General features: G+C 36.5%; 2 protein-coding genes across 3 annotated transcripts; one reads left to right on the forward strand and one right to left on the reverse strand.

Moving 5' to 3' along the window:
- Positions 1-214: 214 nt before the first annotated feature.
- On the forward strand, positions 215-7,200 carry rrh (retinal pigment epithelium-derived rhodopsin homolog). 2 transcript variants are annotated; one of them, XM_079856327.1, is made up of 7 exons: positions 215-486; positions 4,201-4,391; positions 4,774-4,873; positions 5,003-5,156; positions 5,319-5,487; positions 6,485-6,663; positions 6,741-7,200. In XM_079856327.1, the coding sequence occupies exons 1-7, from the start codon at positions 360-362 to the stop codon at positions 6,844-6,846; spliced, it is 1,026 nt and encodes a 341-aa protein (XP_079712453.1). In that variant the 5' UTR covers positions 215-359; the 3' UTR covers positions 6,847-7,200. The 2 variants fall into 2 exon arrangements, with proteins under 2 accessions (XP_079712453.1, XP_079712454.1); XM_079856328.1 differs by lacking the exon at positions 215-486 and adding an exon at positions 1,500-1,513.
- On the reverse strand, positions 7,154-22,160 carry enpep (glutamyl aminopeptidase). Its single transcript, XM_079856321.1, has 20 exons — positions 21,181-22,160; positions 19,348-19,489; positions 17,385-17,516; positions 17,178-17,298; positions 16,000-16,154; positions 14,826-14,939; positions 14,578-14,712; positions 14,425-14,490; positions 14,275-14,340; positions 13,849-14,009; positions 13,199-13,272; positions 12,959-13,095; positions 12,111-12,166; positions 11,776-11,926; positions 11,516-11,589; positions 9,463-9,567; positions 9,195-9,368; positions 7,918-8,058; positions 7,739-7,820; positions 7,154-7,633 (listed from the first exon to the last, which is right to left on the reverse strand). Exons 1-20 carry the CDS (start codon positions 21,804-21,806, stop codon positions 7,487-7,489), a joined length of 2,859 nt encoding a protein of 952 aa, XP_079712447.1. The 5' UTR covers positions 21,807-22,160; the 3' UTR covers positions 7,154-7,486.
- Between the last annotated feature and the right edge of the window lie 2,182 nt (positions 22,161-24,342).

Raw genomic sequence — 24,342 nt, forward strand, 5'->3', positions numbered from 1 at the left:
TTATTGCTGCACTTTTGTTGTTTTAATGGTGAATTATGCTAATGACTTGTACTCCACATTCCAATAAAGCTTTTCTATTGCATAGAATGAAAAGCTTTCATGTGCGGATTAGTACTGAAACAACGGTTTCTTCAGTCCTCACAAACCAAGCAGAAAACATAATTAGAACATAATCCAGGCCAATGCTTTTCCAGCCCTTCATTCCCTCAATCACCCCATAACCTTCTACATCCCATAAGCAAACACAGTTTTATGATTTCTCTCTAGGTAGGACGGAGGAGTCTGGACTGCATGGTTTTGTTTAAACAGATGTGAATGTTAGACAGATCTGAAACCTGAGTGGTGTATATATAACCTATATGATTATGTGTGACAAAGAGATGGCATCTGGATTTCTGAACGCTTCTGCTGAGAACGTTTATGGTGAAAAGAGCGCTTTCTCACAAACAGAACACAATATTGTCGCTGCATACCTCATCACAGCAGGTAAATAGCAGTAGTTGTGTGTATATCTTTTGTTTTTGATGTTAGCAATTAGCTATTAATTAACTGAAACTTTTAAAATAACTAATTTAATAATTATCAAGTTCATAATTTAATAGCCTAATTTTTTGAATTGGCATATTTTCTCATTAAAAAAGAGTTTAGTAGCCTAAGCTAAATGCCAAGAATTGCCTTTGGGGCCTAAACAGGAAACATACTCAGAACTTTGTCTAACTGACAAGGTTCTCTTAAAAATATGAACAAATAATTGAATAGAACATTTGTTCAAAGTTATCTGGTTTTTAATAATGTTCTCAAAATGTTAGCATAAAAATGTTAATTAGGCCTAGGCTACACCAATCATGGAAATTTTTTCTTTTTTTAACATTTTAGTTCGACGGTTCTCTCAAAATAATGAACAAACGTTAACGTTAATAGATATTTTGTTTAAAGTTCTCTGGTCTTCAGTGTTCTCAAAATATGAACATTGCACACAGAACACAAAAACGTTAGGCTACTTTACGTAACGTATAGGCCTATACGGAATGTATTTTAGCCTACGTTTTAGATGGACAGTTATGAAAAAACATTCTTCTAGTGGGCTAGCCTAACGAAGAACATTCGTTCAAAGATATCTGGTCTTTATAATAATGTTCTCAGTCAAGTTATTTACACATCGGTCATGGGATGTTTTTCAGAATTTTTTTTTTAAATGTCACTGCGTTTTTTTTAAACGTTCAGAGAACAATCAAAAGTATAACGTTGCCAAAAATAATTTCCAAATTTAATAGAAATGTTCCCTTAACTCTCGTAAAACCAAGAAGAAAAAAAAAAAACATTTTAAAAACATTTTTAAAAATTTACATTTTAATCATTAAGAAAATAACGTTTTCATAATTTAATGGGAACCTTAGCTTAGAATATATTTTCGTTAGCTGATGGGTAGACTTAAATTCAGAACAATGTTTTTAAGCATTCCTTGAAACTGACATTTACAGATTCAGCCAGGCGTGTGAGGTAACCAGCAGGGGTGTGTATAAAATGGGGAACTGAAAACGGGAAATGTTTAGAATGGACATGAAATATGTGTGCGAGACAATGTCTTTGTGTCCACAGATGTTCTAAAGGGATTGTTCATCCAAAAATGAACAATTTTGTCATCATTTACTCACCTTCAAGTTGTTTCAAACACTATGGAAGCCCGTTTCCGCCACATTGAGTAAAAAAATAAAGATTCTTTAAGTCATAATAATGAGAAACTTTCTCATAATTATGACTTAACATCTCGTAATAATGAGAAACTTTCTCGTAATAATGAGAAACTTTCTCGTAATAATGACTTAACATCTCATAATAATGAGAAACTTTCTCATAATAATGAGAAACTTTCTCGTAATAATGACTTAACATCTCGTAATAATGAGAAACTTTCTCGTAATAATGACTTAACATCTCGTAATAATGAGAAACTTTCTCATAATAATGAGAAACTTTCTCGTAATAATGACTTAACATCTCGTAATAATGAGAAACTTTCTCGTAATAATGAGAAACTTTCTCGTAATAATGACTTAACATCTCGTAATAATGAGAAACTTTCTCATAATTATGACTTAACATCTCGTAATAATGAGAAACTTTCTCGTAATAATGACTTATCTCGTAATAATGAGAAACTTTCTCATAATAATGACTTAACATCTCGTAATAATGAGAAACTTTCTCGTAATAATGAGAAACTTTCTCATAATAATGACTTATTTTCTCGCACTTCTACGCATGCGCAAAGCAGCGGAGCAGAAGGGCGTGCCACACTAGCGACATCCGCTGGTCAAAGCCGTGTAAATGCATCACAGCAAACTTGGCACGCTCTGCAGTGAATAACATTAAAGATAAATGATCAGTATATGAGACAGGCTTCCATACTAGATAGTCTTTTATTCATTTGTAATATTCATTTGTATTTTTGTGTATGAACAAGCAGCAATACAAGGGTGATCCATGGATTTCAAATAGACGGAGGGATGACAGCACACCTTTCCAAATCTGTTTAAGAACACTTCATCTGGAAATCTGTGTAAGGGTCCGTTCATACAGAACGCGCTTTTTCATTGCTTTTCTAGGCAAACGCGCACTAGACGGACGTTGCGCTCGCTCTTCTGCAGCGTCTTGCGCATGACACGGCGTTCTAAATTGAAAAGAAGTTCAGCTTTTAAAAACACGTCTCGACCTTGCGTTTTCCCCCATTCCACTGCCCACTTATGTTTAAATGTCCCCAAAGTCATAAACATCTTAAAGGTGATTTCTGTATTGATATCTTCCAGATGAACCTGCACATCAAATATCCTAGAAGCATCTGCAAAATACGTGTTATATTAACACACATATGTGTTACACTTAAACTTGACGAATAAATGTAATATTCCAACTTTAATCTGATAGTTTTGTAAATTCATGTTTACAATTTCCATCGGTGTGCACAAGCAGGCGTCCTTCGTTACCATGGTAACCGTCCTGCTTCTGCATTCCACTTTTACACCTTATCGTGCGCATGGAAAAGTATGGAAGATAGGCCTACTGATGATGTTATTTAATGATACTACAGATTGCACTTAGTAGATCAAACTGACTTTAATGAAAACAACTGTTTTGCAGAGCGTGCCAAGTTTGCTGTGATGCATTTACACGGCTTTGACCAGCGGATGTCGCTAGTGTGGCACGCCCTTCTGCTCCGCTGCTTTGCGCATGCGTAGAAGTGCGAGAAAATAAGTCATTATTACGAGAAAGTTTCTCATTATTATGAGATGTTAAGTCATTATTACGAGAAAGTTTCTCATTATTACGAGATGTTAAGTCATTATTACGAGAAAGTTTCTCATTATTACGAGATGTTAAGTCATTATTTCGAGAAAGTTTCTCATTATTACGAGATGTTAAGTCATTATTATGAGAAAGTTTCTCATTATTACGAGATGTTAAGTCATTATTTCGAGAAAGTTTCTCATTATTACGAGATGTTAAGTCATTATTATGAGAAAGTTTCTCATTATTACGAGATGTTAAGTCATTATTACGAGAAAGTTTCTCATTATTACGAGAAAGTTTCTCATTATTACGAGATGTTAAGTCATTATTACGAGAAAGTTTCTCATTATTATGAGAAAGTTTCTCATTATTACGAGATGTTAAGTCATTATTATGAGAAAGTTTCTCATTATTACGAGATGTTTAAGTCATAATTACGAGAAAGTTTCTCATTATTATGAGATGTTAAGTCATTATTACGAGAAAGTTTCTCATTATTATGAGAAAGTTTCTCATTATTATGAGATGTTAAGTCATTATTATGAGAAAGTTTCTCATTATTATGACTTAAAGAATCTTTTTTTTTTACTCAACGTGGCGGAAACGGGCTTCCATACTAACCTGTATGAGTCTGTTCCAAACCTGTAAGAAGATATTTTATAGAATAGTGGTAATCGGTAGCCATTGACTCCCATAGTACAAAAAAATACTATGGAAGTCAATGGTTACCGTTAACTGTTGATTACCAACATTCTTCAAAATATAATGTTTTGTGTTCAACAGAAGAAAGAAACTCATACAGGTTTGGAACAACACAATGATGAGTAAACGATGACAACATTTAAATTTTTGGGTAAACTATCCTTTTAACCTCCTGCTCTCCCTGTCTGTGTCTTTTTCTATCTCTATCAGGAGTGGTCAGTCTGACTAGTAACATTGTGGTGCTGCTGATGTTTGTGAAGTTTAGAGAGTTGCGTACTGCCACAAATGCTATCATCATTAATCTGGCTTTCACTGACATTGGCGTAGCCGGTATTGGTTACCCCATGTCAGCAGCTTCAGACTTGCATGGGAGCTGGAAATTTGGCTACATGGGCTGCCAGGTGAGCACCTCCTACTTTTTCAACAAACACAGTCATTTTGATTGTATAATTAAGCAAAATTGTAAATATAGTCATAGCTAAGTAGCATTGTTAGGGGACAATGATGATGAGTAAGAGTATCCTATAAAGCACGCATGTTCTTAGTTTTGCAACCTGAACTAACCTTGCATTATATTTATAATATTTTAACAAAATTGTTTCACTACTTTTTTCTTCCGAAGACATAACATTAAAAGATAATGCCAACAAGTGCTAGATATTAAAAATATTTGAGACACACATTTTCATTAAAACATAAAATCTCATTATTTTTTGCTTAATTAATTCCACTAGAACATACTTTCTTGCATAACAATAATAGAACTTGTTGCCTCTGTTACAGATCTACGCTGCCCTGAATATATTCTTCGGAATGGCCAGTATTGGGCTGCTCACTGTGGTTGCCATTGACCGATACCTAACCATATGTCGATCTGATGTAGGTATGAATCTGTCCAAACAACTGCCCGAATGAAATATGAACCACTAAGGACTGTCATTGACTTAGTGGAGGGTCAATGTCACTTTGTGCCAAATGCTGTAGGATATCTATTAATGTGTGTTTGTTACAGGACAGAAGCTGTCAACATTATCATACACACTTCTAATTGTGGCTGCTTGGCTGAATGCTGTGTTTTGGTCAGCCATGCCCATCGTTGGTTGGGCAGGATATGCCCCTGACCCCACAGGAGCCACCTGCACCATCAACTGGAGAAACAATGACGCGTGAGTGAAGATTGATATTACAGGCCAGGCCATAGATACCCATTTTATTCCTTTACTAATCTTTTATCAGTTTTACCACTCTGTAAAGCTTTTTTCCTTTAGACTGTGAATCTTAAAAGTGGAGAGGGGATTACAAGTGGGACTAATCCTGTTTGCTTTTAGATCTTTTGTGTCCTACACAATGACTGTGATCATTGTCAACTTCATCATTCCACTGTCGGTCATGTTCTACTGCTACTACAATGTCTCGGTTACTGTGAAGAGGTTCAAAGTTAGTAACTGCCTAGACAGCATCGACATGGATTGGTCTGACCAGATGGACGTGACCAAGGCAAGCAAAAGTATTTTATTTATTTTTGCCAAAAAAATCCCATTCACATGAGGGTAAATGCAACCATTAACTATCAAAAATCAGTTTAAGTAATTGAAATAAACCTTAAAAATTTAATTAATTAAATGAAAATGAGAAATTTCGTCTTGCAACTTAAAATAAAAAAGGTTTAAGTACTAAAATGACTAAAACTGAAATAATTATAAGTTAAAGCTAAATAGAAATATTTTATAAAAACAAAATTACTAAACAAACTGAAATTAAAATGAAAACTGAGGGGATGTTTACACAAGATTATTTTCAACTAAAAATGAAAAACTTTTTATGCGTTTTGGCTGTTCATTTACAAAACTGCATTTTGGGAGCCTAAAAACGGCAAACTTTTGAAAATTAGTAATAAAAGGCAAGTTTTTGAAAACGATACCTTTATCGTCTCTGTGTAAACTACAAAAATGCGAATTTGTGAAAACGGTGACGTCATGTGCATGCAGTGACATCGCCAACTACTGGCCTGGCATGCATCATTGTCGTGTAACATTCCCTAAATATGTAAAAAAACAAAAACAAAGAAAAAACCTTTGGCAAAACGATCCCCATTTACACGATCCGCAAAAATGACTAAAAACGCTGTATTATGCTGCCAGACCAGTAGTTGGCAATGTCACTTTGTAAAGAAAAACTACGCGCCTAGAGAACAGAATGCGCATGACGTCACCGTTTGCACAAATTCATGTTTTTGTCGTTTACAGAGACGATAAAGGTATGAGTTTCAAAAACTTGCACTTTGAAACCCGTTTTCGAAAGTTTGCGTTTTCAGGCCCCCAAAACACAATTTTTTTTTTTTTTTCATTTTTTGTTGAAAATGGTGTTGTGTAAACGGCCCCCTAATTAAAATATAAATAAATACAATAGGCTAATAGTTTATATAAATACTGCTTGACTGGTTTTGCCTGCCCTCTGGTTTTCGTTAACTTGAATGCTTAATTATTTTTTATAGATGTCCGTTATAATGATAGTGATGTTCCTGGCTGCCTGGTCTCCATATTCGATTGTGTGTTTATGGGCATCATTTGGTGACCCCAAAAAGATTCCAGCTGCGATGGCCATAATTGCCCCACTCTTCGCCAAGTCCTCCACCTTTTACAATCCTTGCATCTATGTCATCACCAACAAAAAGTAAGGCCTCCTTGTCCCATCTTTGTTGTCACTTTCCTTTTCTTTCCTTACTAATAAGTTGCATTTGTTGACTGCAGGTTCAGGAGAGCCATCACTGGAATGTTACGATGTCAGACACGACAGCGAATGAATATTACCAACCAGCTTCCAATGTCAGTGTCTTCTGTGCCACTCAACCCTTAAATGAAGAGAAAATCTGATATTTAAACATTCATAAAACATCAGCGCTGGACGCTTTCTGTCTGCTCCACTGTTTTAACACCACTAGAGCACGATTACTTTGCAGTCTCAGACGAATGTAACGTGTTCTCATACCATGAATATGGTTCCTGCAACTGGCATTGCCTTCTTTTAACCTTGCTATTCAGTATCCAATCTCGATGCCTGTTACATTATGTCTGCTGCAAATCTTGTGAAATTGCTGTTCTTGATACTGCATGTACTCAAAATGTTCTCATTTGAATAAAAACAATTACACAATGATTTGTTTGAAAGATTTCTATAATTTTTCTATTTTCTTTATAAAATGTGTCAGATTTAAGCATCCTTTATGACATTTATTTCACATTTACACATTTTACAGATAATGAATTTGATGTGTACTGCAATCATTAAATAAAGAACAGTGCCTAAGGATTTGTAATGCCTTAGAAAATACTTTTTTAAAACTGTCATGACAACAGAATCCAAGGCTATTTTGTCAGAAGAGTGTTTTCAATTATGGCTCTTAGCTAAAGATTCATTTTCAAGCTGCCCTGAGCAATTCACTGACAAATTTAGTGGGGGGTGGGAAAAACTGTTCTGACGCTGGACCCTTCCAGCATTAGGACACATTGTTCTCCAGCCAGACCCGGATCTCCTCCTGATTCCGTCGCATCCATTCAATATTGTTCTTCACAGTCTCTAATGCCTGCTTCCTGGGCATCTCACCTGCTCCTGCATTTGGGTTCAGGGCAAAAAAGTGCTCCATCTAAAAGGAAACCAATTTGTGACAATCAAACACTGAGGCATTTTGCACAAAAGTGCATTAAAATCGTAAGATAGTATTCCATTCCAAACACAGCCTTTGTCTCACCTTCCATAGCAGCAGCTCGGTGTTGTATGTACTAGTAATTCTGGAGGGCAGACGGCCCAAGTTCCTGTCATTGATAGTATATCTAAAACAGACATGGGATCACATAGATAGAACATTGTTATTTTCAATAAGAAGAATACTGATTTTCCCTGTTACTTTCAACTGTTAGATGAACTAACCTGTTCACTAGGTAATCCCAGTTGAGCGTCATCCATTCCCAGGCCATAGTTTTGCCATATGTGTTGCGTGACACGTATTGCACTAGACTAAAAAGATCTTGACTTCTCACAATGGTTTCATCTTTAGCAGCTTCAAGTAACCTGTTACAAAAGAAAGACATTTGAACAAATGATTCATTGAGTGCTAGTTTACTATTACAAAGGTCCTGTTTACACCTGATATTAAGATCGGATCAAAAGAAACGAGGGAGACACATTCCCGTTTATTCCCGTCTCTTTTGTCCAATTTCAACCACTTCTGTTCAGATTTTTTCCAAGTGGAGGGTGTATGGGTGGGTAAATGTATGGGCTTTTTCAGATCATTCGATCTGATAGCCACAAGACCACGCCGAACGCTGTGAGTGCATGTTAGAAATCAGGAATGGTGAGAGAACATTGTGCTTGGTATGTTTTTTCATCAAACCAAACTTGGGTCTTCAGCCGACAAAATTTAAAAGCCTTCTGACTAGCGCGCTTCCCATGTTGTTTTCGCGTTTTGCCAGTAGGCGGAGAGTAATATCTTTTGTGGTTGTTTAAGCACATTCGACCACATGAGCGTCTACACAACGAAAGCAATCTGGTCGAATGCGTTTTCGACTACCTCTGAAAGTTGTCAAAAGTGGACAAGCTCAAAATGTTACAGACCCCGTTTACACCTGTATTTAGCATCGTGCACTTGTGATCCGATGACCAAAACGGACTTTTTGTTTACCAGGTGTAAACAGAGTTTTTTTTGTGTGCAATTAGGCTATGAGTTAGTCAACTGTAGATGAAAGAATCTGAAGCAGTATCAGTATTTTTTCAGAGAACAATGGATTATCAAAAAAGTAAAAAATACAGGACAGGGACTTGGTTCTATGCGTCGTTATTGATTGGATTCTGAGATGTGGGCATCGCACTCAAAAATAAATGTGAGTTGCAGTTGATTGTGCAGTGTTTACGTGGACTAAGTGATTGGAAAAGTTCATCATTCGTCACCAGAGAGAAGTCTTTCATTTTCACAGGATGAGTTACGGTTAAGATTAGGATTTGGTTTAGGGTTAGTTACTTGTAATTATGTATAATTTACTGTTATTACTGTAGTAAATACATGTAGTAAAGTGTAACTACTACGTCACCTTAAAATAAATTGTTACCCAAAACAATTTTTTTAAAATAAAGCATGTATTTGTAAGAATCAATCACAGTAAAATCATTTCATGTCGACTTTAATTCTGCACTGGGAAGAGGGACATTACCTATGAAGGAGAGTGACATTTTCTACAGAAGCCAGGCCGTAGAGCAGCTTGTCCTTCTCCTGGGCGAGAGAGGCAGAGAGATACTTCTGGAACATGATTTCCCAGCTCCGTTCTGATTTTGAGTTCTTCATTCCGTATCGGTACACCAACAACCGTAAGTTGACAGCCACACTGCTGCTCCCCAATCAGAGAAAAAGCCTCTTTGATACACTGACTCTGAGTAGACCACTATACATCCTGTAAGGTATTTATGTATGAATGTGATTACCTAGTTGTTCCATCAATCCATTTATTGAAAATGTCAGAGGCTTGGTCGAGAGCTTCCTGGTCATTCATCTGACATGCAAGGCCTAAAACTGTCTCCCTCAGCAGTCTGGGAATGGAAAAAAGAAATTCAGAGGGCGTTTACACGACACCATTTTCAACTAAAAATGGAACAGTTTTTATGTGTTTTGGCCGTTCATTTACAAGACAACAGTGTTTTGAGGGGCCCGAAAATGCAAACCTTTGAAAATGGGGTTCAAAATGCAAGTTTTTTAAAACGATACCATTATCGTTTCTGTGTAAACTACAAAAACACACATTTGTGTGTATTTTGTGTTCAGTCTAAATAAGTATGCGCAAGTACTTGACAACCAAAACAACAAAGTGACATTGCCAACTACTGGCCTGGCATGCATAATACTGTCATGATTCTGCCTTCCTGTCTGATTTTCCCTGGTCTTGAGGCAGGATCATGACAGGCCCATGTTTTATGTGCAAGCACATGGCCATTTGTTTGGGCCATGTGCTTGTGTTGTCTCGTTCTCTTGCCCCGCCCCCTTATCCTCGTTTAGTCATCATTGCTTTACCCTTGTCACCTGTTTCCCTCATTAGTTTCTCCCTATTTAATCCCCTTGTGTTTGCTGTCCTGTGCTGGTTCATTGTTATTCATTGTGTGAGTATTCCGTGATACTTTACCTGAGTGAAAACCTTCCTGTGAGTATTTGTGAAGAACTCTGCCTTGTAAAGTCCTGATCTTGTTGCTGTTAGTTATTTGTCTAGTCAGCTGTCTAGTCTCAGTCTAGTGTAGTTTGTCTTTGTTTTTGCCCATCAGCCTTGTTTTACCCCATCGTGGGTTTTGTTGTCCCATTTTTGTCTTAATAAAACCGTGTTAATGTCTGCACACTGTCTGCGTTTGGGTTCTCTCCTGCTTCCACATAACAAATACAGTGTCTTAGTAGCGGATTTGTGGGAACAGGGACCATTTTAAGAACGTTGTCGTCTGCAAAGTTTTTCACAAATGCAAAAGAAGAAAAAAAAATGTTTTTTTAGTACATCGTTGTCATGTAAATGTACACAAGGTTTGTTGAGATTTTTACATTTTTAAATATTTTTTTATAATTTTTATATAATTTTTTTTTTTGAATATTTAAACCTGAAAATTAACCGTTTTAAGATTATAATAATATCAAAACAAAAAAGTTAAATGAAGAAAAAAAAATTAAAGTCAGCATGAAACTGAAGTTGAAGTTGGGAAGTTTTCTTCCCTATTGTGACATTTCTTAGTGAAACGGCTTCTTGAACAAGACAAAATGTAGGACGGGACTTAATTTTGTCAATCAGGAATTGATTCGTTATCGTTTGCTATTGCTGTTATCTCATTTGAGTGACAGGTTGTTCCGCCCTCATGCCAGTAAACACATCATCAGAAGATGTCGCTGCAAGAGGGAGGGGAAGTTATTTTGATTAATGATAACGAGGGCACATGAATTTAAAAAAAATTATGATCTGCAGCTGTAATAAATCTTTTATAATGAATACTGCAATATTACATGAAGAAAATAAGAAATGTCCATTTTGAATTCATGGTGACTTTAAGATTCAGAATTTCAGTAATCAAAAAAGAAAATTTTAACTTTTTGTATAGATCATCAGATGTTCTTTAGAACACAACATGTGGAGCAATACTGCTGTCATTAAAGCAAAAGGAGGATGAAACAAACACTAAGTCTAAGCCATTACATTTTTAAAACTTTTTGATCAAATTGTTATGAAAAATTTATTAAATTAGAAAAGTGTGCAAAATAAAAGAATTTCCACTGTATATGTGTGTATGTACACACACATGCATACTATTCAGCACATACACACAAATGCATACTGTTCAGTGCAAGTGTGTGTGTGTGTGTGTGTGAACACATGTGCTGAATAGTATGCATGCATATATGCAGCATTTAACTCTAAGGTTTACAAGACTGATAAATCCAAGAATGTGTCCTTGGCTTGGCCTGTGCTATAGGAGAGGTTTTCTAGTTAGTTCTGCCAAAAAAATGTCTCACCGCTCTGTTTGGGTCCCCTCATCATTCCACCCAAGCTCTCTGGATATCTTCTGCACATGGTCACGGAAGAGTTGCTAAACACGATTTCAAACAGAGCATATGAAAAACTGAAGATTTAAAATAGTAACTTCTTGCAAACATTTATATAAAGAATATCAGCTATAAATCTCCCTCTTGGAATAAGACCAGATTTTAACATTTTACATGTTTTTTACACTCTTGCCATGCTCTGGAAGGTAGTGAAGACTTTAGAATCCAACCTGGAATTTGGAGTACAGCTCTTTGTCATCGGCCAGCATGTCTCTGACGTAGGAGATAGAAGTAGATACTCGATCCCACACAATATACTCAGTTTCATTGGCCAGATATCTTGTTAAGTTGAAGGCATTTCCATAATCGACTATATCTGCCCTGTTAATGAAAAACAAAAGGCAACACTTTTAAGCATGACTTCATCATTCTTACTTTCTAACCTCCACTATATCCATAAAAAGCTGTGCTATGTAAAATCATCTCAAATTCAGTTTTTTTTTTACTGTCAGAAAGTCTAGGTTGAAAGCGTTCTGCTGTTGGAACATGTTTTTTACGAACTCACCGTCCAAATGCAAATACATCATCAATGTAGCTGCTTCGATCAGTTGCATTATACACCTAAAAAAAGAAAAGAAAAGAGAAGATAAGCATCATGTGAATTTATATATTTTATGACACGGCTCTCTGCAGAACATCTTTGCTCTGATTGGCCAATAGCAATATCACTCCGTCGTCCGTGGTAACGCCAGTAACGCTGTCATCTGGCGCTATTTTCCTGTCTCTCACATCGTGGTCCGCGGACAATCTCGTTCAGATTCAAACGGAATTGTTGTAGTAAGTATTGTCTGTAAGTATAAATTACCTCAGGCGACTTAAAGGTGCTTTATAAAATAATTTATGTTACTGTACCATCGTTACAGTGTTTGTCTTGTTGCTAGGATAATTGTTTTGTACGTTATAGGGGACTACTTTTTTTCTTTTAGCGTAAGCTAAATTGACCCTTTTCACAGACTGTGATGGCGCGGTTTAACGTTTTTTTTTTTAAATATGTATACTTTTTTTAATGTATACATTCATAACACTATACTTTGTATCAAATTACCAAAAAACAAAACAAAACAAAAAAACTAGGATAGCTAACGTTAATGCTGCTGTGAGGGTGTTTCTCACTCAGCGGCTCTATGGAAGTGACATCTTTCTCTCTTCTGACTGCCGTTATCAATCCCTCTCTATTTTTTTCTCTTTTTGAAAGTTGTGAAAACACTATTGTGGGGTTTTTATTTTGCTATTTGAACAAATTGGAACACACAAAAATATATATTTCATTTAGTCTCACGACTTCTGCTTCTGAGAAACTCGGAAATGTGAAAAAAAGGTATATTAAAGAGAAAGAAATATTAATGATAATACCTTATGATCTGTGAAAAGTTGCTCAGCGATAGTGCTCCACACACTGTCGTGGTGATTTACTCGATAAAAGCCCATGTGGTCTTTGTTGACTTTGATAAGATCATCGGTTGCAGGGGAGTATCCTTCAATGACTTCCTCTATATAAACACAGGCCAGAAATTAATTACACAGCAGAATACCTCAATTAAAATAACTTATTTCTCTGTGTCAAAAACAGTCTAAGCATATTATCTTGTTAACCTGTTTTGTCAAATATGAAAGAGTTGTTTTTGGAGCTGAGTGTGCTCCATTTCACAGGAATGGTCCATTTGTATCTGTGGGACAAGAGATCATTGTGAACTAATGAACTTTTCAGTGTGCCAAATGAGAGAAGAAGAATCAGAGGTGAGTTCAGTTCATTATCTGTGTTCCTGTGAGGAATAATGATAATTATTATTTGTAAACATGTTGTAGTTTATTGGGGACAGATGAGATAAGGACGTAAAGAATAGAGCAGTGCTTTTCAATTCATGGGTTGTGTGTGACTGTAAAATGAGTTGTAAGTCTGTTCTGATTGCGGACAGTAAGAATATAATCAAGAATTCGAAAGGCAAAATACATGGCCTTATTAGCTTTTAAAAGGTACAAAAACGCTGTATTAAAATGTATTTTGTTGTTGACGTCAAAGGCTGTGCATTTGTTTAACAGTATTTTGGTGCAAATTCATCTGTCACTTGGCAGTATGGTGAACTCAATATTTGATAGTGTATGCATTTTCCTAATCTGCACATGCCATGTCACTTTTGCAAATTGTTGAGCCTATGCGGATCATGGTAATATTATTGAATTGCAGTGTTTGATTCCACAGACATTTTTGGTGTAGAGGGATTTGGGAATATCATCAGGCTCACCCCAGGGGAGTGGTGGGTTGGCTGGGGTCAGCATTGGGGTCCAGGAGGAACCTGTTCTGGGTGAGTTTCGCTTCAGTGTCTGTGATGGTCAGATTCAGAACAGGATAACCCATCTGCTTGGTCCATGTGTCCATAATGCTTGCCACAGGTAAGCCACTCTCCTAAAGTATGACCAAAGATATATATAATAGGCATATATCTAAATAGTGTGCAGACATACATTTATTAAAAAACATTAATTTATTGAAACAAATTAATGAGAGTTAGTAGATATGTCATTGCAAAGTTACTCATAGTTAGTAGAATTCTATCGAAATACAGTGTAACCCATATTTTTCCCTAAATGTGTCACGGCATGAGGTTGCTTATAATATATATATATATACGCATTAAAACGAAAAGGTATGACCAATAAAAGCTATTTACATCTTCCATGGCTTTCCAAAAGTCTGCAGTCTTAGCATTCTGGAAGGGGAAGTTTTTCAGATATTGCTGTGGTAAAAAAAGAAAGAGGTTTTATTTCAGATAAAAGTGTGGAGTCATTGGAAAACGTATGTAAAAAGTGAGGCGCCTTACTCGACATCCATCCCTAAATTTGTCACGGCCAAGCAAGTCCTCCAGCATACGTAAAATAGAAGCGCCCTAAAGCAGAATGAGATTAGAGCGACCAATTCATAGCAAAAAGAGTTAATAGAGCAACATCACTAGGTTAGCCATCACTGAATTTACCTTGTTATATGAGATGGCATCGAACACGGATGTGATCTCAGCAGGGCTGGACACATCCACAATAATAGGATGGGAAGAGAGAAGAGCATCATCGACCATGACAGGAAATACATCATTGATAAGCATGATGTCGCGCTGGGAACACAGATGATGAATTTGGCATAAACATGGCCTCAATGTGATTGGATGGTTTTAGAGAGATGTTGCCTATTTAGGAATACATTTGAATGATTCAGGCATGTGCTCACCATTCCCCAGTCAGTCTCGGCTTGTTCCACACCCACATACTCAAAAAAGCTGGCAAAGCCCTCGTTCAGCCACAAGTCGTCCCACCAGTCCATAGTCACAATATTTCCAAACCACTGCAGATTAGAGACAAAACAAGGGCCGGTTGCATAAATTGCCTAGACTAGTCTAAAAAGTTAGTCATCTATTTTTTTTCTTCAAGACTGGTCCTAACTTTTTAGTTAGTCAGTTACATCAAATGGAAGTTTGATCTAATTTGAATTGGAAAATGAAGACTGATTGCCTCTTGTCGAACTGTTAGTTGGTCAAACTATACTGTAACTCTTAAGACACAGTATTAACAGTGGCTAAGATTATGCAACTGGCCACAGTTCCTTAAATGGTAGACCCTAAATACCTCATGCTTATTCAGCCCTATATTGTTTCTGTAACCGTGCCTTTAAAAAAAAAAGTGTTTATTCAAAGTTAAAAAGAAATTGGACATATTTCAGGGATTCAATACTCAAACTATGCAACCAAAGTCAGCAGCAGCATAATGAAAGCTCAACAAAAAGACTTCAAATGAATGTCTTTACAAGGAAATAAGTTACAAATTATCTAAATTACATTAGATTTTATACCACCTATAAAAGGTTTCTACAGTTCTATTTTAATATGACATTTTTAGCCCTGTGTAATTTCGGATAGTTTTTGGATTCTGCTTCCAACAACCTTGGACCTGGCCATAAAAAGATAATCTTATCAATGTGACAGCAGTCATTATCCTAAAAAACATCACTGCGTTTGATGTTTCTGAGAAGGTGTAATATGTAACTGTGTGATAGTAATCTTTACGATAATCATATTTTTCTCTGTCAGTCTTGTTACTGTAAAATCGGCCTGATAAATTCTGCCTCTTTGATGGAAAATGCAGTTACAGGAAGCAGTAAAATGAGATGCAGGCTCAGTACAGGTTGTTCTGCCAAGGCCTGTTCTGAAGTGTGACTGATGAAGAATACGCTATTGTCCTCGCTCTGCGCAGTGTCCTGGACAGAGCACCTGTAGTGTGCTTTAAAGCACTGCTTGCTTTGAATGATATTAAAGCTGCAGTCTGAATCTGATACATGATGCTAGGTTAACTAGCTCGTAATCTTTCAGTGATTACCATTAGACCAGATATGTGATAGGGTTAGTAACCTGGTGAACAAGCTCATGCGCAATGACACTGGCCACTCGCTGTTTGTTGATTGAAGAGGACTCCTTCTCATCGAACAGCAGGTTGGTTTCTCTGTAAGTAATCAACCCCCAGTTCTCCATCGCTCCTGTTCCAAAGTCTGGGATTGCTATCTTATCTGCAGCAGAAACAGAATACATCCTATATTCCTTTGTCACAATAATTATTGCATACTGTAGATAAATACATGATATAAATCAGTTGATAAGATAAAATACTATATAAATCTGAAATCAGTGACTTTTGATAAGATAAGTTTGTACAGCTGTTTCAAATCATATAAAGGTAAATGACAAAAAAGTGTTCAAAGATATTTTTTATAAAATGTTAATTTTAAAAAGTATTGAAAAAAAATAAGAAATGTATGTATATATATGTGTGTGTATATATATATATATATATATATATATATATATATATATATATATATATATATATATATATATATTAGGATTTAAAATGCACTCTATTTATTCATTTTGGTTACATATGATTTTGAAAACAAAATAAAAATTATTCCCTTTTCAAGAAAAGCTTAAATACAATGAAAAGTAATAATATTTTCCTTACACCTGGCAAGTAAGAAGATACACTTATTAATACTTTCAGAAATATTTTAAAATATATATTAAATGTAATGTTAAAAACCTTTTCCAAACAAATATCATTAATGATTAATTCATAAAAATCATAAATGTAACATTTTGGGGGAGTTGCACCACATGACATTTTACAACCTGAAAAAAAAAAAACGTCAAATTGACAGTACATAATTTTTTTTTTTTTTCTGTGTGTTGGTCACATCACATGACTTACACATATTATTAAGTAATAAATCTGTTAAAATATTTCTGTTTAGACAATCTTAAAAAATAATGTCCACTTACAGTAATTACTTAAGGGTTTTTTTTAGAATTGAATTTTTTCCCCTTCATTGTGATATTGGGGCAGTTTAAAATGAATATGAAAATAAATGTAAGTTCAGAAATTAAAAACAGGCTAATCATTCAATTTATTATATGAATTGGTTTTATGAGTCATTGCACCATAAAATAAAATTATAAGTAATAATTAATGATGATGATGATCCCACTAATATGATAAACAGTTAAAAATTGTGAAAATGTATTTGCTGATTTACCAAGTTTCTCTATAGAATATTCCATGTCAAAATACTCCTCAAAGTAATCGAATATGATCTTAGTGACATTTGCAGCATATGCAGTGGTTGAGATCTGCAAAGGCTGAGCATAAATCCTCAACTGTCAGGAGGAGAGAAAGAGATGAATAATGAAAATCCACAGAGGTTTCAGTGTTCCGACTGTTAGGAAATAAGAAAATTTCTTACTGGTATTCCTCTTTTCGATGTTCGCTCCACAAAGGTGAACTTGTGCACCGCAAAACATACCAGATAGGTGCTCATCTTTACAGATTTTTTAAAGGAGGTTTTTGTCTTTTCATCTGACACTTTCTCTTTGTTCTGTGAAAGAGAGCCAAAATGTGTTTAAAAGGAATATTAACATCTAATATACAGTTGTGGTCAGAGTTATTGGCACCCCTGGTAAATATGATCAAAGAGGGCTGTAGAAATAAATCTGCATTGTTTATCCTTTTGATCTTTAATAATAAAAAATAGCACAAATCTAACATTTCATTGAAGTAAAATAAATGAAAGTGTGTGTGTGTGGGGTGGGGATTAATACTAATATTAATGTCCATATTAATATTAATATTCCCATTAATATTAACATTTTTTAAGCACAGCAGGGTGACGGTGACTAGGAATATGAAATTGTCTAGCTATGACAGGAATATAAATATGAGGAAACACAAAGGCCAAATTCCCTTAATCATCCATCACACTTTTTTGTAACATTTTGGGGAAGTTGCACCACATGACATTTTACAACCTGAAAAAAGGTCAAATTGACAGTACATGATTTCATTTTTTTTCTGTGTGTTTCACACCACATGACACGAGTAAAACCAAAGAATATAGTTCTGATGTGCAGCAAAAGATTGTTGAGCTTCACAAAATAGAAAGTGGCTGTAAGAAAATAGCTAAAGCATTGAAAATTCCCATTTCCACCATCAGGGCATAAGAAGTTCCAATCAACTGAAGATGTTACGAATCTGCCAGGAAGAGGATGTGTGTCTATATCGTGCTAATGCACAGTGAGGAGGAAAGTTTGAGTGGCCAAAGACTCTACAAGGATCACAGATGAAGAATTGCAGAGATAAGTTGAGTCTTAGGGTCAGAATGCCTAAAAATAAAAGAAAAAAACAGCAAACAACCCCTACATCACCACATGTTGTTTGGGAGGGTTTCGAGAAAAATCATCCTTCCTCATCCAAAAACAAACTTCAGCATATTCAATTATCAGATATGACTGGAACTTCGAAAAGGGACTGGATTCTATGGTCAGATGAAACTAAAAAAAGAGTTTTTATTGCAGCAAACACACTAGATGGGTTTGGTGCAAACAGGGATAAAAAGTACTCCACGCCCATGGTTAAATATACCGCTGGATCTTTAATGTTGTGGCCTATTGTTTTGGTCCTGGACATCTTGTTCAGAGACATGGTATCATGGATTCTAGCAAATACCAACAGATAAAAAAAATCTAAACCTGACGGCCTCTGCTAGAAATCTTATAATGGGCCGTGGTTGGATCTTCCATCAGGACAAAGGTCCAAACCGCACATCAAAATCAACACAAAAATGTGTCACTGACCACAAAATGAAGCTTCTGCCATGACCATCCCAGTCCCCTAAACTGAGCCCTAAAATGAGTGGGGTGAACTGAAGAGGAGAAGCACCAACATGAATCTGGGAATCTAAAGGATCTGGAGCGATTTTGTATGGAGGAATGCTGATCTCTTGTCAGTTGTTCTCCAAACTCATCAGTCATTATAGGATAAAGGAGGTTGCAAAAAGTATTTAATAAAAGGGTGCTAATACTTATTGGAAAAAAGCATTTATTTCAAAATGTGATTTACCCCCATTTAAATTCTTTTACTTCAATGAAAGGTTAGATTTTTGCTAATTTTTTTTTTTTTTTTTTTTTTTTAATGAAAGATCAAAAGGATAAACAATGCAGATTCATTTTTACAGCCATCTTTGATCATGTTTACCAGGGGTGCTAATAATTCTGACCACAACTGTATCATCTGATCAGATCTTCGTTTACCAAAACCATTAAGACCACACACTTGCACATAACACACTAGCAGACTGATGGTACAATTCTTGGTTTAAAAGTTCAAGTTCTACAAAATGTTTTTAAGACTCAAGCAGCAGGGGAATATACCTCCACAGGCATGTTGGACAGCGCTTCATATGCACTGTCATGGGTGATGGAGATTGTGTAGGTGGCCTTTTTGTTGGGCTCATCAAAACATGGAAAAGATTTACGAGCGTCTGTGGGTTCATGGTCTGTTGCAGCGATTTTCCTATAAAAGATCAGAGCGGGGTTCATAAAAATCAAATATGGGTTTACATTTACCCCATTAACCACGTGGGGAAAGTCCAACCACATTTTCATTAACATCTAATCAAGTTTGATTATGGCTTTAAACTTGCTGTCTATGTGTGCAACAAACAAAATAGTTTTTGGTGGCCTCTGGAGTTTTGCCCTTGCAAATGCTATAAACAAAATAAAAAGTGATTAAAATTTACGTTGATAAACATAATTCCTGTAAAGTGTTATTATAGATAATAAAGACTTGTTTGTTGATCACATGATATGATAGATGATCATGTGATCACCCATGATACATGTAGCATGACTTGCTATTTCATAACGTATTAGGAATGGCATTCCTATTGTAAGCTGTTAGTATTTCTCAGATTTGAAAGCTATATTACTTCATGATTAAATAAGCTTTAGCAGATGTAGATATCTCATTCTTGGCACCTTTCTGCTTTTGTTCCAAGAAATGAGGGTCCAGTTCAGTTCAGTTCAAATTTCACACCATTTCCAAATCAAATCAAATACTGTGACCCTACTTACAGCTTGGCAATACTCAAGCACGTGTTTCATTGTTAAATAACATTGTAATCTCTATGGGATTTTACACTATTTTTGATATCTCCCTTAGCGACTATAATTCAATTCTCTTTGAAGCAGAGGTCTCAGACCTTCTTATCCAAACTGTTGGCTAAATTCAGACTTTCAGTCCTGTCTAGTGTTATCTGTTCCCTGTTTACAAATCAGAGGAGCTGAGATGTTCAGTAATTGTGAGAAAAATTTTGATAAACAAGTTGCTATGTAATTTCTGGATATGTTGTAATTTGCATGATTGGGATCTCACTGTTAGAGGCAAGCAGTAAATCCCAGAAAGTAGGACAAGGGTGACAACAGTGCTGATAAAAAAAGTTTCCCATTTGGTATTGCCTGATGGCCCTGAAACGGTCATGATTGACAGCTGAGGAACTTCAACATCTTTATCAAAGTGCCTTTTTACTATAGTAACTATTACAGCCATATAAAAAATGATCCATAATTAAATTTCATCACATTAAACTCTGTACCGAGTTGTAAAGTACTTGAATAAATGTATTTTATTTACTATACGCAAGTATTGTTTTGTTGAATTTGTTCAGCAGAAGAAAAAAAATTCATACAGGTTTGGAACAAATTGAGTAAATTATGACAGAATTTTCATTTTATATTGTTACAAAATATTAGCATATTAGAATGATAAAAGAAGGATAATGTGACACTAAAGATTGGAGTAATGATGCTGAAAATTCAGCTTTACGATCACATGAATAAATTAAATTTTAAACTACATTAAAATAGAAAACATTTGTTTTAAATTCCAATAATATTTCACAATATTACTGTTTTACAGTATTTTTGAATGCAAACTTGGTGAGCATAAGAGGCTTCTTTCAAACACACAAAAAAAATCTACTTTTGATCAGTAGTGTAAACATATACATGTAAACTTTTTCACTTTCAATAATGTTTCATTTTATAATCATTAAATTGTGACAGCACACATACTTTCAAGTATAATTGATACTTTATACTTTTATACTTTTATAACTTTTCATACCTCTGACCTGTGCATAATGACTTATTACACCACAAAAAAAAAAAGTTATACATTTCTACAATAGATGTTTTGATGCTTACCTGGTAACTCCATTCTCCTGATATGTGGTCCTGTAGAAACCAACCAGAGAGCCATTGAGCCAGCCCTGGAAGTGAAGAGTGAGGACGTAGTGCTCGCCTGTACCAGTGACACTCAGCTGCTCGGCCACCTCTACCACCACGTACTCCTGCGGCGTGTACTCAAAGCATTCCTTCACCCTGACAGAGGTCAAGCCGGACGGGCCACTGCGCTGTAAAGTGGGCACCGCGGTGACAAATGTCTCTCGGATGTGGAGCCACAGGTGCTGACTGGGCTGCGTCAGGGTCAGATGGATGGACACGCTCCCGGTGTAGGTATCGGTATCGAGGTCGGGCTCCAGATGCAGATCGTAATGGACCGGTACCATGTAGTCAGGTAAACGGAAATTGTTCCATCCGCCGTTTGTGTTGTCGGATGGTTTGCAGGGACCCCGGTTATCTGGGGGTGTTGTAGGTGATGGTGTTGGAGTTGGTTTGGTTTCATCTTCGGATGAGGAGGTCTTCTGGCTTAAACCAACTCCAAGCCCCACAGCAACACCTGTCACAATGACGGCGGCGCAGATGATAGCAGCATGCTTTCCACGGATAAAATACCGTTTTTCCTTCTTTTCAAACTCCAGACTTTCCATGGCAAGCCGTCAAACACGGACACAAGTGTCAGAATGTGTACAAACACTCAAAGTTCACAAAGTCAGAACACTCACTCCCCGTGAACCCACACACACAAAACACACTATCCTTGCACTTCCTTTTGCCTCTAAACAGAGGAAACAGCTGTGTCTGATTCCCAAATGTGTGGACATACGCAGTCCCACACTCAATCATGCAGGGCAGCCTGTGGGAGGCTCAGAGGTTAAATCAGGAGTTAAGTTTCACCGCCCTCCAAAAAATTGCTCTGATGTCTGTAATGTCACAGCCACGCGGTTGTCAATGCGTTTACACAGGGAAGTGATTGTCCTCACACTAAATCTCACGCTGATAATGGAAACACATAGGAGACAAGGGCTGAATTTGTACCGCCCTTCAGTTAAACATAAATCAAAATATGTTAATCAGCAGTCAAAAAGGAATGATCACAAACAAGCGTCTGAGAGAGAAAAGTGGGGGAGGGAGGCATAGGAAAGCAGAGTAACATGGAAAGAATTATTATGAGGAGAGGAAGGGGCTTAAGGGAGAGAACTGGGGAATGTTACCAAGCTGACACGGTTTTAAGTGACTGAACAAATAATATACAGGATCCAAAATGTAAATTATGAACAAATTTGTCAGACATTAAAGTCTACAGCAGGTAGATGTGGTCCTTTATTCACTCCATCATACAATCAAAAGGGACAAATGTGATCAGAAACCTGAAATAGGTGGATCTAAACACAATCACTCCATGTTAGTGACTGTACACAAAAACCCCATATGTAAAGTTTAGATCACATGCATTTTTATTCCTGAATGTAGTTTTATTTATTCATATTTAAACACAATTGATTAAATATACATATTTGGATTAAAAATCTCAGGTGAACATTTATACAGACTTTTATGCACCAACATTTATAAGACTTGTTGTCCAACAATATATTAAAATTTACATTTAAAAAAATCAAATTCAAAATGTATTCTCTATATTTCAATGCAAAATGATCTTAGAATGATCTTACCTAAAATCTGTGACTGTCTAAGGGTACATTAACATGACAACAATGTTAAAAACGGAAAAGTTTTCCTTCGCATTTTTCACGTATAGATGACATTGTTGTCAAAACGATCTCCGTTCACACGGATCTACAAAAAGGATAAAAAATTCTGTATTATGCATGCCAGATCAGTAGTTGGCGATGTCATTTTGTAAAGAAAAACTAAGCGCCTATAGACTGAACACATAATACGCATGTGCTGTCACGGATCTGCAGGAGAGAGAACCCAGATGCAGAATGAGCAGTAATGGTGTTTTATTGACAAGATTGTAGACCGGGCACAGCTAGGAGAGTGAGACAGATGACACGATGGCAGGCAGGAGGATGACCACTGGGACCAGTCCTGGGTGACAGCGGGCTTGAGGACTGTGGAGGAAGAGGCGGCACCAGGTGGGATGATGGTGAGTAAGACCAGGCAGGAACACAAGGAACCAGAGGCTTGATGATCTCTCAGTAGCTACAGTCTTGCTGACAGACAGAGGCTCATAGAACCAGAGGCTTGACACTTGAGAACCAGACAGTCTTGCACCAGTCTTGCTGCTAGACAGTGAGAGTCAATGGCCAGGAAATCTCAGGATACAGGGCAGGGCAGGAACGAACGCAAGACTCACAATGAACAAGACAAGACACAACAAGATAACAAAGACAGACAAGACAAAATAATAAATGTAACAAGATGCTAAATAAAACCTGATGCAAAACAGCTAACAAAAGAAAAAAGAAAACTAGAAATAACTGACTGAAACTTATAAATGCAGGGAAGATGGAGATGAAAATCTTGAGTAGAAAAAAAAATCACAAGAGAAAAAACAAAACTGGGATCACAAGGGCAATTACTAACTAGAACAAGACTAGAGGGGAAAAAAAACAAAATAGCGACAAGAATAAAACAGAAACAGAAACAAGATAAAATACACCACTAGAGCAAGGGCAAGTGTAACCAGCCATACTCGACCAGCTCCAAGCGGGATTCGAACTGGGGTCTTCAGCGTGTGAAGCAGGCGCGTTAACAAGGACGCTAAAGACTGCAGCCAATAACATGCCTCTTGAGGCCAGGGGAGTAAGGTTTACACACAGCTCTTAATGTCTGTTACACTCATCCCCCTAAACCTCACTCCAATCCGGGTCACGGCACCAAATGTAACCGCTCCTACATGACCCGCGTAGGAGGCGGGCGCACTATCAAGGAAGCTAAAGACCACCGCTGCTACAGATGAGCGGTTTCGAAACACTTACACTTTACAAACCTTTTGTTTCGATTCAGTGGTTTGAAACGTGTATCAAACTGCCAAAGTCAGGTGATTTCAGTAAACAAGGCTTTGTCACGTCATAACTTTTTTGAAACTTTCTAAAATTTCAAAGGCTTACCGCTGGGGGGCGATAATCTCTGTGAACCATTGAATCCAGAGGCGAACCACTGAACAAGTGCCTGAGGCTTTACCTGATCTCTAATTAGTTTTATACATTTGTAGAC

Source organism: Squalius cephalus (assembly GCF_949319135.1).
Source record: "Squalius cephalus genome assembly, chromosome: 21".
In the NCBI taxonomy this organism is placed as follows: domain Eukaryota; kingdom Metazoa; phylum Chordata; class Actinopteri; order Cypriniformes; family Leuciscidae; genus Squalius; species Squalius cephalus.